The sequence below is a fragment of the Prunus dulcis genome, chromosome 1 (genome assembly GCF_902201215.1).
Source record: "Prunus dulcis chromosome 1, ALMONDv2, whole genome shotgun sequence".
Lineage (NCBI taxonomy): Eukaryota > Viridiplantae > Streptophyta > Magnoliopsida > Rosales > Rosaceae > Prunus > Prunus dulcis.
Window position 1 is genome coordinate 29,698,204 of NC_047650.1, and position 13,629 is coordinate 29,711,832.

General features: G+C 39.2%; 5 protein-coding genes across 12 annotated transcripts; 1 reads left to right on the forward strand and 4 right to left on the reverse strand.

The window, feature by feature from the left end:
• Positions 1–880: 880 nt before the first annotated feature.
• On the forward strand, positions 881–3,734 carry LOC117614056 (high mobility group B protein 9). The gene is made up of 6 exons (XM_034342734.1): positions 881–1,125; positions 1,361–1,439; positions 1,543–1,705; positions 1,848–1,955; positions 2,756–3,141; positions 3,301–3,734. Exons 1-6 carry the CDS (start codon positions 974–976, stop codon positions 3,412–3,414), a joined length of 1,002 nt encoding a protein of 333 aa, XP_034198625.1. The 5' UTR covers positions 881–973; the 3' UTR covers positions 3,415–3,734.
• LOC117614057 (U11/U12 small nuclear ribonucleoprotein 25 kDa protein) lies at positions 3,653–4,975 on the reverse strand. Of its 2 annotated transcripts, XM_034342736.1 has the most exons (5): positions 4,604–4,975; positions 4,386–4,491; positions 4,196–4,295; positions 3,933–4,047; positions 3,653–3,797 (listed from the first exon to the last, which is right to left on the reverse strand). In XM_034342736.1, the coding sequence occupies exons 1-4, from the start codon at positions 4,947–4,949 to the stop codon at positions 3,952–3,954; spliced, it is 648 nt and encodes a 215-aa protein (XP_034198627.1). In that variant the 5' UTR covers positions 4,950–4,975; the 3' UTR covers positions 3,653–3,797; positions 3,933–3,951. The 2 variants fall into 2 exon arrangements, with proteins under 2 accessions (XP_034198627.1, XP_034198626.1); XM_034342735.1 differs by having other exon boundaries at positions 3,744–4,047.
• A 377-nt stretch (positions 4,976–5,352) lies between these two features.
• Positions 5,353–6,615, reverse strand: LOC117614587 (glutathione S-transferase-like). The gene is made up of 3 exons (XM_034343449.1): positions 6,293–6,615; positions 6,143–6,191; positions 5,353–6,017 (listed from the first exon to the last, which is right to left on the reverse strand). The coding sequence occupies exons 1-3, from the start codon at positions 6,446–6,448 to the stop codon at positions 5,557–5,559; spliced, it is 666 nt and encodes a 221-aa protein (XP_034199340.1). The 5' UTR covers positions 6,449–6,615; the 3' UTR covers positions 5,353–5,556.
• LOC117614588 (mediator of RNA polymerase II transcription subunit 30) lies at positions 6,531–9,201 on the reverse strand. 5 transcript variants are annotated; one of them, XR_004583891.1, is made up of 5 exons: positions 8,980–9,161; positions 8,396–8,782; positions 7,637–7,735; positions 7,165–7,317; positions 6,531–6,631 (listed from the first exon to the last, which is right to left on the reverse strand). XR_004583891.1 is itself a non-coding variant. In XM_034343452.1 (4 exons), the coding sequence occupies exons 2-4, from the start codon at positions 8,771–8,773 to the stop codon at positions 7,219–7,221; spliced, it is 576 nt and encodes a 191-aa protein (XP_034199343.1). In that variant the 5' UTR covers positions 8,774–8,782; positions 8,985–9,162; the 3' UTR covers positions 6,869–7,218. The 5 variants fall into 5 exon arrangements, 3 of the variants coding, with proteins under 3 accessions (XP_034199343.1, XP_034199341.1, XP_034199342.1); XR_004583890.1 differs by lacking the exon at positions 6,531–6,631 and adding an exon at positions 6,766–6,845; XM_034343452.1 differs by lacking the exon at positions 6,531–6,631 and having other exon boundaries at positions 6,869–7,317; positions 8,985–9,162.
• Positions 9,202–9,380: 179 nt separating this feature from the next.
• LOC117627288 (mechanosensitive ion channel protein 8-like) lies at positions 9,381–13,075 on the reverse strand. Of its 3 annotated transcripts, none has more exons than XM_034359308.1 (5): positions 11,246–13,073; positions 10,854–10,977; positions 10,388–10,681; positions 10,105–10,307; positions 9,381–9,871 (listed from the first exon to the last, which is right to left on the reverse strand). In XM_034359308.1, the coding sequence occupies exons 1-5, from the start codon at positions 12,610–12,612 to the stop codon at positions 9,565–9,567; spliced, it is 2,295 nt and encodes a 764-aa protein (XP_034215199.1). In that variant the 5' UTR covers positions 12,613–13,073; the 3' UTR covers positions 9,381–9,564. The 3 variants fall into 3 exon arrangements, with proteins under 3 accessions (XP_034215199.1, XP_034215189.1, XP_034215208.1); XM_034359298.1 differs by having other exon boundaries at positions 11,240–13,071; XM_034359317.1 differs by lacking the exon at positions 10,388–10,681 and having other exon boundaries at positions 11,240–13,075.
• Between the last annotated feature and the right edge of the window lie 554 nt (positions 13,076–13,629).

The window sequence follows — 13,629 nt, forward strand, 5'->3', positions numbered from 1 at the left end:
AAAAAAAAAGAAAAAAAAAAAGGACATTTCCTCTTAAAAGCAGATATTTTCTTTAATAAAAATAATTGACATTAAAAAAAATTAATAAAATGGTAAGAAAGTTGTGAAATTTTTTTGAATATATTTAATAAGGATAAATTTGAAAAGTAAAAATTAGCTTGTATATTGTATTAATGACCTTTTTTTAAGTGTAAAGAGAATAACAATCAACGGTTCAAATATATTAGCGTGTCCCGGATTAGGTCGATGGGGTTAAGTGCACTGGAAACAATCAGTCAGTCAGATATCTAGCAGCAGATGTACCCAAAGATTTGTTTCAGAAGCAGAAACCTCTCTTCAAGTGCATGTCAACCTCTTGGTCTTTGTACAAGACAAGAGAGAGAAGTGCCTTTTCTCCTTTCTCAGCTCTCACTCCTCACTCCTCCCTCCTCCCTCCTCAGACTCAGAGAGATTACACACACAGACACAGCTAAAGCTACAGCTAGAGCTGCATGCAGCAGAGATGTCAGACTTCGATCGACTAAATACAAAAGAGACACAGCTTCAATTCAATAGGAGGAGAGAGGGGAAGGGAAGTGTGTAGTTAATAGTTAATTGATTATGAATATATAACCTCTGTGTATGCGCTCTGCTCTGAATGAAAAATAAATACTCATAAATTAATAAGCAAGCAAAGCACTATTTAATTAATATTTAATTTAGAAGACTTTGTTTTCAAAATGCACAGAAAATTCCAATTTTGCACAACCGTTACATCCCACGCGTCCAAACTACACTGTTCTCTTCTTTATTAACAACTCAACTTTGGTCAGACTATTTACTGTAGCTTAATTGCAAACTTTATCTCGGAAATCATACCTTTCTTTGCTTATCATCATTACTGTTATCTTTCACTCACTTACCCATCACACCCTTTGCCGTTCTTGGTTTTCCGGCGAGCCTGTAAAGAACAAGCCGCCGGCGCCGGGAAGAGATGTCGCAGGTGGCCGGAAACAAGGTCTCCAATGGGTTGCAGGGTAGGCATTATCCTGCACCCCATGCTACCCATGAGGAAGTTGTCAAAGACCCTGTTGTTTTCTGGGACACTCTCAGGCGCTTCCACTTGAAGATGAATACCAAGTTTATGTAAGCCTGCCTTCTTCGTCTCCTTGCAATTTTTTCTTCTTCTTTCTTTCCTTGGTTTTACCGCAAAAGTTATTCTTGGGGATTTGCGCATGATCAGAAATTTAGATACCTTAGAATTAATGTAGTCTTCATGGGAACTTTTAAAGTTGAGCAATTTTTTGTTCCCCCCTCCCTCCCCCTCATTCTAATATATAGTGTATTATTTCACCTCCTCCTTTTTTTTGTTCCTCCTAAGGATCCCTGTGATTGGAGGAAAGGAGCTAGATTTGCACATATTATATGTAGAGGTAACACGGAGGGGTGGCTTTGAGAAGGTTCGGCTATCTATCCCCTCATTTCCAAAGTATTTTTTCAGGTACATTTTATTATACTATTTGACTTTTGCTTTAAAGAAAAAAGATGATGGTTTTTATATAGGTTGTTGCAGAGAAGAAATGGAGGGAAGTGGGTGCCATTTTCATGTTCTCCCCAACAACAACAAGCGCTTCTTTTGTGTTGAGGAAACACTACTCAACTCTTCTCTACCATTATGAACAGGTTTACTTCTTTAAGACACAGGGTCCTTTATGTACCCCTACAGGTATTTCTATTTCTTAATTTTTTTTTTTAATCTCTCTCTCTTGTTGCTCTATCCGGCTTTTATTTTTAGATTTCTGGAGGTCTAACTTAATATTCTCTCTCTCTCTCTCTCTCTCTCTCTCTCTCTCTCTCTCTCTCTGCAGCTACTGCATTTTCCATTAGTAACCGTTCTGAGTCTGCAGAGAAACCTGAGCTTGCTCTGGTGGAATATTCCCCCAAACACATAAAAGATCGTCCGCATGTCATTGAAGGTGGGTTCATTTTTCTCGATCCTCTCTCTCCATCACTCTTGATTGATACACAAAAATCCTACTGGATAAGAATAGTTTCAATCACACAACCACAAATTTTTGATGTGCTTTCTCGGCCTCAAAATTTTGTATCTATCAGTACGTCTGGCTTGCTTTTGATAAGGAAAATTTCGTGACCTTTATCATTTCACTGAATTATGAATTACGAAAACTTTGCAATTTTCCCATCTAATTTTTCTTTTGTCAAGAAAGAACAAGAAAAACCAACGTGCACATGTGGAAAGTTGAGTGTATTTTCAATTTCACCTTCTCAGGGCCCCACTCCTATCTTATGTTTACAAATATGCGGCTGCAATCCATGTACTAGGTTTGGGTTTTCTTGAATTTTGTTAACTGCATAGATAATTGTATCACAATACACAATATGCATCGACGGGTCGAGGTCAGTGATGATCACCCCACATATGACATACGGGACCAGACCAACATCGGATTTCAACGAGTGATGATCACCCCACATATGACATACGGGACCAGACCAACATCAGGATTTCAACGAGTGATTCCAATACCTCGTATCATGAATGAGTCTTTTGTATCATTTGCAAAAAAAAAACTCCTTGTCTAAAATACGAGCTTTTTGTTTCGGAGCATGTAGAGATGTTGATCATTGATCCATCAGCTTGAACTTAATTTGATACTTGTCATAAAAACGTGCACATTTTAGATTTGATTGGAGTGGCTTGCCTATCATAGCATTCATACCTAATGTAACTAGCTGCTTTGTATTATTATTCCAGGTACGGGAACCATTGATGGGAAATTTGACTGTGGCTATTTCATAACTGTGAAATTGGGTTCGGAAGTTCTCAGCGGAGTTCTCTACCATCCTAATCAGCAGCCTCTACCTGGTCCTTCTTCTAATCCAATTAGTCCAGCTCCCCAACCTGTTAATGCCATTGTACCATACAACAAAAGATCTTGTCGTCTTTTGGGTTCGAAGTCGAAGAGGAGGAGGAGAAGAAGGGGGGGAGATCCTAACTATCCAAAACCCAACAGGAGTGGCTATAATTTCTATTTTGCTGAAAAGCATTACAAGCTCAAGTCCCTCTACCCAAACAGAGAAAGGGAGTTTACCAAGATGATAGGCGAGTCTTGGAGCAATCTCACTGCAGAAGAGAGGCTGGTAACTAAATTACCTTATTGTTTTATTGGATTTGCGACTTCATTATTGATATTTGGCTTGGTAGTTTGTGTTCACACCATATCCATTCCATATTTGTTTTTGTTTTTTATTTTGCTTTTGCGGCAGATTTGTCACATCCTTTGTCATCTTTGTTTATAGGTTTACCAGAATATTGGGTTGCAAGACAAAGAAAGATACAAGAAAGAGCTGAAAGAGTACAAGGAGAGTATGAAGCTCGGGAGTCAGGCAGTCGAGAGATTGATCAAAAGTTGATCACTAGAGCTTAAGAAGAGAGTCGAGAGATTGAATCAGCTTTGGGTTGTGTGCGCATATGAGAGAGAGTAGTCTCTGGTTGTCAAAAAGGAAGTTTATGCAACCATTTTACGGTGCACGATGATCAAATTCCTAAACTTTAGCTTTAATATGAGGGGCACTTAACAACTCCTTCCTGGTTGTTTCTATCGTTTCTGTGAAGAATGCGTCTGTTTCATTGGTTTTAGTTAGTTTCTAATGTATAAAATGGTATTTGGTAATTCATTAGAAACAAGGGGAAACAAACAGTTTGTAGATCCGGCTCAGCTGCATGCAGCTGGGAAACAAAATAAAACGAAGGTGTGGTCGTGCACTGCAGGTCTGCAATCTTTTCTTTACATATTCTACAAAAAACATATCATATAAATTCCATCCTTGATGATGATGATTGGACATCAAAGATTCATCAGCAGATATGTTCTAATGGCAGCCTACTTCTACTGCCTATGAGCGAAGGAAAGAGAGAGAGAGAGAGATACCAAAACTATCCATTAAGCATCAAGAAAGCTTGCTAAGGCCATGAAAGAAGCGGTGTCTCCTCCTCTTCGAATGCCTATGCGAATCCTTGAGCGCAACATAAGGAACAAAATGCACCTGGGCATGGACATACATATATGAATGAAATTACGAATGAACAACGCCCCGAGTAAGTAGTTGATATCAGATACTAATAATACCATGAGAGACATAAATTTCCTGGAGCTTGTTTCAGTTATAATATAAAATAAAATAAAAAGAACACCTGAGAATTGTTGCGTATGCCAAAATCCTGAAGTGCGGCATTGTCATCAAGTAGCTTGTCATTATGGTATGAGAGGCAAAAATTCCCCCACACGTGCTTCCTGCGAAGACACAAAGTATTAAGTATTATTAAGTAGCAGCACAAGATCATCAAGTGTTTTGGAAAGTATTGAGATCAAACATGCTAGTACCATGAAATGTGGCGGTGACCCATCTTTGATTGCTCCATGTCGTTGATTTTCTTTTTTATTGCAACTTTAAGGTCCTTGACCGTAGCAGAATTCATGAGCGCCACATCTTCAGTCAGCATATGAAATCAAACCAAAATCAGCTTCGAATTCTAGAATTTTATGATGAACAAATAAAAAGAAAACTAGAAATTGGAATTGAGAAATTGTTTGAAGAGTACCGAAAGCGGTGGCGTCGAGCTTGAGGACAGAGATGCGCATGGCGCTGCCCAATTCGAGGCAGATGAGGGTGTCGACATCGGATAAGGTTGGGTTTTTGGGAACGTCGGAGAGTATAGGATCATCCACAAGGGCAACCAGCATCGACTGCAGCCTTGCTTTCTTTATCTTGTTTTCTCTATATCCTTCTTCCACGCTAACCTCCCCCTTCCTATTCCTATTACCCTCCTCCTCCATCATCTCCATTTTCTGCATCTGTTTTTTTAGGTCTGTCGTGCTCTCGCTGCCACACTGGATTTCCATTTTCTTGGACTTGGACTGCGAATGGATTTTAGCTTCCACTTCCATTTTGGTTTGGTTTCATTTGCCCAAAAGATGCTATTGTTTTGGTCCAATCAGCGACCCCAACCAATTTCACGTGTCTTATTGGGCCCAATGTATTTGTTTCCAATTATTTATTTTATTTTACTGCCTACTTGTAATTTTTTATGAAGAAATAAGAACAATCACAAGCGGAAACCACGGGAGTGGATAGGCCCAAATAAATTAAATTAAAAAGGAAAAAAAACAGTTCAGCTGCAAACCATGTTCCCACACACGGAAGTGGATAGGCACCTATTTGTATTTGATTTGAGGAGGAATCAAAGATAATGATTTGAGTGTCTAATTCACACTTTCTTTTGAGTGTGTAATTCTCACTACATGGTACTACTTATTTAGATAAACCATTATTACATAACCAATCAAGAAATGCCAAACAACTCTGCTTTACATTATTTTATAAACCAGACAACAATAGTTAAAGACGGGGAAATAAAAAAACAAAACAAAACACCAGAAAGAAACCACACCAAAATAGTCTCCAAACATCAGAAATAATTTATTCAAGCCTTGAATTAAGTTAAGCCGATGCCATAGCAAAAGTGAAGCAGCAAGCATGTGCAAGGCTGAAAATCTAATTTGCAGTAGGCTTCTGCATCTCGACCACCTTCTCCCACGAGTCTCGTGTCGAAATCTCAGTCCACCACCTCCCCACATTGTTTCTAGAAGTAAACAGCTCTCCCCTGTCTGTGGCATTCACCAAGTAGTGCCCGTTGGGCAAGTGGGACAGATCGGCCAGTGAGAATTCATCTCCGGCCAAGAACCGGCTCTCCCCGAGCCTCTTTTCGTACACGTCCAGCACCTTGTTCAGTTTTTCTTCATTCTGCCTTATCACTCCCTGGTCTTGTTTCAGCTTCATTCTTGGTGCGAATGCGAGCTGAAACACCAGAGTTGAGCTTGGAGGGCTGAAGCTTTGCCCTTCTGCTTCCAGCCACTGATCTATGGAGGCTTTTGCCAATGGATTCGTTCCATACAACCCCTTGTTTCCCTGATCCGCGTACTTGTCACATATGTACCGGCATATGGCTCTGGATTCTGAAAATTACACGAGTAATAATACAATTAAAATGCATACAACAATCCAATTACCCATAATTATTATTTGAACAATAAAAAGGAAATCGATTTGCCAAACTGTATAACTGTTAGGTGAATCATACCAAAGAGGGAGATGTCCTCGTCTTGAAAAGCCGGCACTTGTCCAAACGGCTGTTACAACCATGTCACGAAAATGAAAATGAAATTGAGACTCTGTACTATGAGATATTAAGTGAGAATGAATACAATGATATGCGGGAAATGATAGCTACCTGGATCTTGAGATAGTCAGGCTTCTTGTGCTCGCCTTTGGACATGTTGACAGAAATGAGCTGATAATCAACGCCTTTCTCCAGGAGACAGGCCAACACTCTTGACACGGCTGTTGATATGGGTGGTCCGTACACCTTCACCGGAGTAGTCGCCATTACACTTTCTATGGATTGGATTGGATTGAATTTGATTCTTTCTTTCTATAGAGTAGAACTATTCTGGAGTTTCTAATTAGTGCCTTCCTGTATGGTTTTACACCATACAAAAGCACGACGAGCTGCTCTGCCACTTTATCCCTTACTTAAATAGTTGGTTTGATGGGCGCCCACCACCACCAACTACACGTGAATTAAAAAAAAAAACATAATTTCATGGGGCCAACTTTGGTTTGGGCTTTAAAAAACATAATTTTGGGTTCTCTACATCTCCTGAGGTCCAAACAAGGTAAAGACTGAAGGAACAAGACACACGAGCCATGCCAGGCCTGTCACATTTACTTTTATTTCCGAGGAAGAGAAAGAGCTGAATTGGGTTGATGTACCCAGTAACAGGCTTCCACAACAATACATGCAGCATGACAACGGAAGTTTTAATACAAAATTCAAATCAAATTTTAAATACATGCATGACAATGGAAGAAGAATTCAAACAAGGCACTAATCATATCGGAAATTTTGATTCCACAACTTGATCTTTAACCTCAGATGTCTCAAGATTTACAAACTTTCGCCACTGTATCTCTAATCTAATATTCTCCTCGTTAAATTTTCCCCTGTGAAAATCATAACCAAACCCTCGCCAAACTGATTGGAAAAGGTAAACAATTATAAATATCACACATTGTGCAAACTTAATACTAAAGCAAAATCACCTTCAGAGTTCTTCAGTGTGCAAGGACACTATATTTTTTAGATCCATTCCGAAATCAGATGGAACAAGGACTTTGCCATGTTGATATGTCAGTAATAAGATCTCGTAGTTGATCTATAAGAAACTTGATATACAAATTCTTGTTTGCAAGCTCCTACAAATAAAAACACGGTCAGTAGAATATTTTAACAGAAATATTCTAACAACACAAATAGAGCTCTTCAAAGATTAAGGTCTCAAATTTAACTTCAGTATCATTAAAAACATGAGCTCTAGGAAGGCGAATAATTTCAGCAAAAGCTGTCACGAAGATTGTTTAACTTGTTCTTTTTGGTGATCCATCTGGTAGTACCATCATTGTGTTTCAATTTACATGCACCCTCCAAATAAAATTCAACCCCTTTAGAAGCAAATTCACACGCACACTCCAAACAAATCCAACTCCTTTACATATGTAAAATCATCAACATTACCTTTCTCAAATTGGAGGCTCGCTCATCTAACTTCTCAATTTCAGCTTCATCTGCTGGTGATTCTGAACTGACTACAGTTGAACTAGTTTCAGATGGTGCCTATTAAAAAGAAAACAACTGCATGTTAGCTAATAAGATTCACAAACATGTTGGTCTGAGATAAGGTCCAGAAATACAATCGCTGCAAATAGATGTTCACATATACACGTACATAATTCTAAATTTTGTAATGAAGCATTTGCTGCATTTCACTGACCTTGAGATTCCTAGAAAATGGAGCAAACATTTCATTCAAGTCAGTGGGTTAAAAAGCCTCCACCTTACTCTATTTCAATCAGTTTCATACACAAAGTTAATACAATTCCTTACTCTTCCAGTTTCAAAAGTGCGAGTAAATCAATCAAGGGTTTCGTTTATTTATTTATTTTATAAAACAAACATTGTACTGAATCCTCCATCACATAAATAAGAACTTGAAGTTGAAGAAATCACGCTGTACTGGATCATTGGCATTGGTTAAATAAAAATACACATAAAAAAAAGTTTTAGAAAGTCAATTTGCACTGCTGTGTAATCTTCTCACGATATATGTCATTGATTGGGTGACCAAGAAACAAAACTAGAGCAGGAATGACAATTTGTACTTCAAATTGCAAACTCTGTGCATTGTGTATATCACGGTAGTGCCTAATTTGACTATTTAATAAACAAGAATTATGGTAAATTCACCAAATTAAAGGAAAGGGTTTCTGAATTAACCTTCTGAGAGTTGGGAATCGTAGTGAGAACAGCACGGAGTAAGCGCACAGAGTTCGTATACCGATGCCGAGCCTCTTCAAGAGCTCCTCCGGTGCCAGAACCACCAGCACCAATTAAGTCTCCGTGATGGGTAGAAGTGTTTTCAGAAGAAGATGAATCGCCATTATTGACACCATTTGCGTGGGGAGCAGGACCATTTGCAATGTTTGTAGCAGCTGAAAAAGAGGAAGTGGTGGACCACAATGTGGGGTTGCAGAGCTCGTCGTTCATGGAGGAGAGGATCTGGAAAGCTGCCTCTATGGTTTCTTCTAGATGCTTCTGGCCTTCCATTGCTAGCTCTTGCGTTGTCTTAGGGCTTGTTGTATCCTTCTCTTCCATTCTTTTGGACTGTGACGTTGGATAGAGGTTTTTAGAGGAGTTTTGTTTATTGTAAAGGAAAAAGAGGGTCAAAATTTTCAAACAATCGACAACTTCGAATCAGTGAAGATCAGAACACAAGCAGGGTCCCATTAGATAAACTTCCAAACCCTAACAAGCAATAACTAACAGTCAGATGAAAGAGAAAGAGAGAGTATTCTAATCACCTAACTGATGACCAACAGAGAGTAGAAATGGTGAGATTTGAAGCGGCGGTGGCAAGTTGCTTCTGTTCTGTGAGACGAGAGAGGGGGCAGCTGGGAGAGAGAGAGAGTCGCGGCGGAGAAAATGTTTTAGCAGCATCGGCTAAGGAGCCCAATATAAAGGCCAACCCAAAAAGAAAAGAGGGGGCTTTTTCTTGTGCTGTTTTTGTTGACTGTTGGCCCAGTAAGTGTGGTTTCTGGATTTTGGGTTTTGTTCTTCTTGTTGGGCCTTTTTGTTCTTCAATCTAGTATGAATTTTCGCTCCTGTTTCTTGGCCAACTGTTTGTTTGCATAAATTATACGACATCCATCCACGTGCGTTGTCAACAATATTCAATAGTACGTTTGTGTGTTTAAGGCTAAGCTTGTCTCAATATTATATGCTCAATACTGTCATTGATGGATTTGTAGTTTGGTGCATACATACATACATAATGGAACTTTATCCATAATCTATAATCTATAATCTAGATGTTAGGCTGAAACTACAAGCTTTCCAGTGCTGCAGGTATCTTAGTGGCAAACAGTAGCGTACTTGAAGACTATTAATTAATTTGCTGGTAGCACTGGAGGGACACAAGTTGTCCAAATTGAAGGAAGCTTGTTGGAGGTTAAACTCGGCATGTTTCGGACATTGACATCGAGAGGCAGTAAGCGATACTCAATATCGAGCTCTCTGAACACTTGGATCATCGCCTCAATCAAAAGACTTCTCCTAGTCCATCTCCCCAGCATGTCCTGATGGTTCATCTTGTGTGTAGGCCATACTGATATCTTCAGTTTGTTCAAATCCTCCACATCCCTCATGATCAACATGGGAGCCGTGTACCAGTGGTCGCTCCTGCTCTCAATATACCTGCATAGCATTTTAAGCAGCCACAGCCCAAATTAAGACAGTGAAGATATCATTTCAAAACATAACCCGACAGCAAATCACATGCCTTTCTCGAAATGGAAAATAATTTATGCACCAAATGTTTTCTAAATGGATGTGTTGTTTCCAAATGTAAAACTATCATTAGAAGGAATTGTAAATTTTTTTTAAAAAAGGGAGAAATAAAAAAAATATGGGTCCATTCCAATTCATACCCCTGTATTCTTTCTTTCATAATGGCCAGCTTCTCCAAAGGAGTTGAGATATGAACGCAGAAATCAACAGCATCTCCCATGTCAGGACTACGATGATAATTAGCAATTGGCTTGGTAGCAAGAATACTGTTGGGGTATATGATCTTCTGGTGATCAAACTTCAGAAAGACTGTAGTTAATATATTCATCTCTTCAACTACCATCTGAGAACGTAAAGAACATCAAGTAATTATAAACAATAAGATAATAAGCATTAAACATAACTTCAGATTCCAATTTTCACCTGGACCCCTTCCACTTCACAACGATCACCCACATCAAATGGGTGCATTACAAATAGAAATATGATTGCTTCAAATACTGTCTTGCACGTGTTCCCAAAGATAAATACAACCAGAAGAAGCTGGGAGCTTATGAGGAGAAGGAAGTGGGTGACTGGAATCCCAAGTATAATAAGCCAGATTATCACAATGATGACAGCTACAATGATGTTTAAAATGTTGTGGAGTTCGTCCACAGCTGTTTTTGTATCGTTCAGAGACAATGCTAGTGCTCTTCTTTCTCTAAATGCACCGACCTAAACGAAAAGAGAAAAACACATCCTTTGTTCAATTTATGGTTCATCGATGACAGAAAGCACAGATTACCTCTTTTACTTCTCCAAGATTTGGACAGGCATAGATTTTAATTGCTGATTAATAGCAAGAACAAACAAAAACAAAGGTAAAAGTGTTGAAATGCATTATTACCACCCAATCTCTAAGAGCGGACTTGCTGATTCTATCACTTTCATTTGCTGCACCAAAGAGATGAATTGTTTTCAAAGCTTCATCCTTATGCATAAATGGCATCAAATCCTCAAGGCAAATGTATCTGTCACAACAAAATGCATTATCACAACATGTTGACGGTAAGTCTCATAGACTACTTCCCTATATGCCTTTGTTGTTTATAAAGAAGGCATTGAGTTTTCAGTCTGAGCAGGTAATCAAATTGCTGCACAGAAGTAACACTAAAATACAGAATAAAGTACTGCATAATCAAACCATTAAGTGTGTAATTAAACACAGCTTAGGTACAGATGAGGATAAAATCAAATCAATATCAAATGGCAAAAGAAATCATGCAAACTTACGAGTACCCTGGCTTGGCTACTTTGAGGAATATTTTCTTGGCTGCCTCTTTTGCTTGGCATTCAGTTTTAATCTTCAAAGAAGAGTCGTCCTCAATATCAGAGTTCAGTATCTGTTCATCTAGAGTGGTTAAGGACCCATGCCGGATGATATTCACCATTCTCCTCATATTCCAAGCTGATACATTCTTCTGATTTAGCTTATGCAACTGGTCAACTGGGATCTCCTCATCTTGGCTCCCAGACGTTGGCCTAGAAACCCTAGGACTCTTCCCTACTCTGGGGCTATTTTGGCGTCCACTCCCTATAACTCTCCCACTCCTTGCCCTTTGAAGAAGACTTGCCCTGAGCTCACGAGGCATAGTAGCCCCAGCATTCTGAAATTCCCGAATCTCAGCGGCGACCTTTTCCTCTTCTTCTGTATGTTGCCTTTCAAACAGAGGGGGACCAGAAAGCGTCTCAATGACATACTGATTGAATAAGGCCTCCTGAATTCGTTCGAAAAAGGCATTGACATGGAAAGACAAGGCAAGGACCTTAACAAGTATTGTTTTCAGAAGCCATATCAAGGTACCAACCAGAAAACAAATCAAAACCTTGGTTACATAAGGTAAGATCCTACTCTGGGTCTTCTCCTCAACCTTCTTATCAAAAATGAAGTGCCACACAACCAAAACCAAACCCAACCACAGACAATTCTGGACAGACTTTCTTAAGCCATAAACAAAATACAGAACCCGTTTTCGCAAGAGAAAATTGCGCTCTACAAAGAACACAACCACCCGAATTCCCCAACCCGAAACCAAACGTCCACAAATTAAGGCCAAAACCAATAATTCCCATTTCCACAGTGGAAGATCCCACAGTGTTTGTCTCTTTATAATTGGAATCCAAGGGTTACAAACTAAGGCGGCTATAACAAAAACAAGACTCACCCACTGAAATAATGTGAGTGCGCTGAACTTGATCCTCTTATACTCTTCTGGAATGTCTTCAATGTCGGCGTCATCCAAAGCATCATCGTCATCTTTTCCAAGCGCTCGTCCAGAACCCGCCACTCTATCTGATTTTAGGCAGGATTCCTCAGGTGGATCAAGAAGCCTGGACTTGGTCTTGCTCATTGGTGGCTTCCACGAGTTCCGTGAAAAGGAAGCGTTGGAACTGCATCTCAGAACCTCAGCTCCGCCCGAGTTGGAGGGAGCGTCTGGCAGTGGCAACTCTTTGCTTCTTCGTCGAAAAGATTCAGTGGGTTTTTCTGGTGAGCCACCAACTGTTGTCGTTGGAGTTGCTTCTCCGTTGATCTTTGTTGTTTCTTTGCTACAAGAAGCACCACAACTGTCGATCTTCACTACTACTTGTCCTTCCCTCTGGGCCATTTGACAGTCCTCTTCTTCTTTCTCGTTGATGCTTGAGGTTCCGCCAGCAACTTATACTGTAGTTGAAAACAAAGGAACTTCCCAAAAATTCCAACTAAGGAACTGCAGTGCAAGAACAAGTGGGGAATACTTGCCTCACAAAAAGAAAAAAAAGGAAAAAAGCAATGAAACTACAGTGTTATCACCACCATTCGTGAGAAAAGCGAATGACAAAGCTGCGCGAGATCACCACCATTCGCGAATGCGCGGTGGTTTTCAGGAATGTTAATTATGCCCAAAGCCAAAAGGGTGGGGCACTTTTTCTTTTTGGGGATGAAAAGTCCTCCTCTGATTGGTTGCATCTCTGTCATCATTTTTGAAATGGAGGCATGGCTCGTCTGAATAGCATATTTAATTACTTACTAAAACATACCCAAGTTCAAGATTATTTATAATCGGCCAAAGAAGAAATAGAATTGTGAAATATTTTTTGGTTGTCCATATCTTACGTTTTTTTTAAAAGATTATTTTTATACAAACAAAAAAATACAATGAAGACACGAGATGAAAAGGAGGAGCAATGCATCAGATTCCCGGCACCTGGTTTTAGCATAAAAATTATTTGGGAATAATATATTTTTGCGTGCTATTATCTATGACGGGGAAGAATCTTTGTCCATCGGTTGAAGTTGAATCCTTTTTTTGTTTGTTTGTCTTTTTTCTATGAGGAAGGACAAAAAGAAGAAAACATCTTAAACCCCACCGTCACTTGAATCCAATTTTGCCCAATTTTCATTATTTGTTAATCTATAATATAACAGTAACACGTCATCCCCTTCATAAGTCTGGGTTGAAGTTAAATAAATATTTAATATATGATTATGATAAACAAAAGGGAGATTCACTATTATACCCAATATGGGGACCCAAATTATAAAAATACCTCATATAAAATGGACTTTATAAACACACCCAAAGCCCATTTACAATATAACCAAAAAGGTTTTAACTTCTTATAAATTACAAAACTGCCATCAA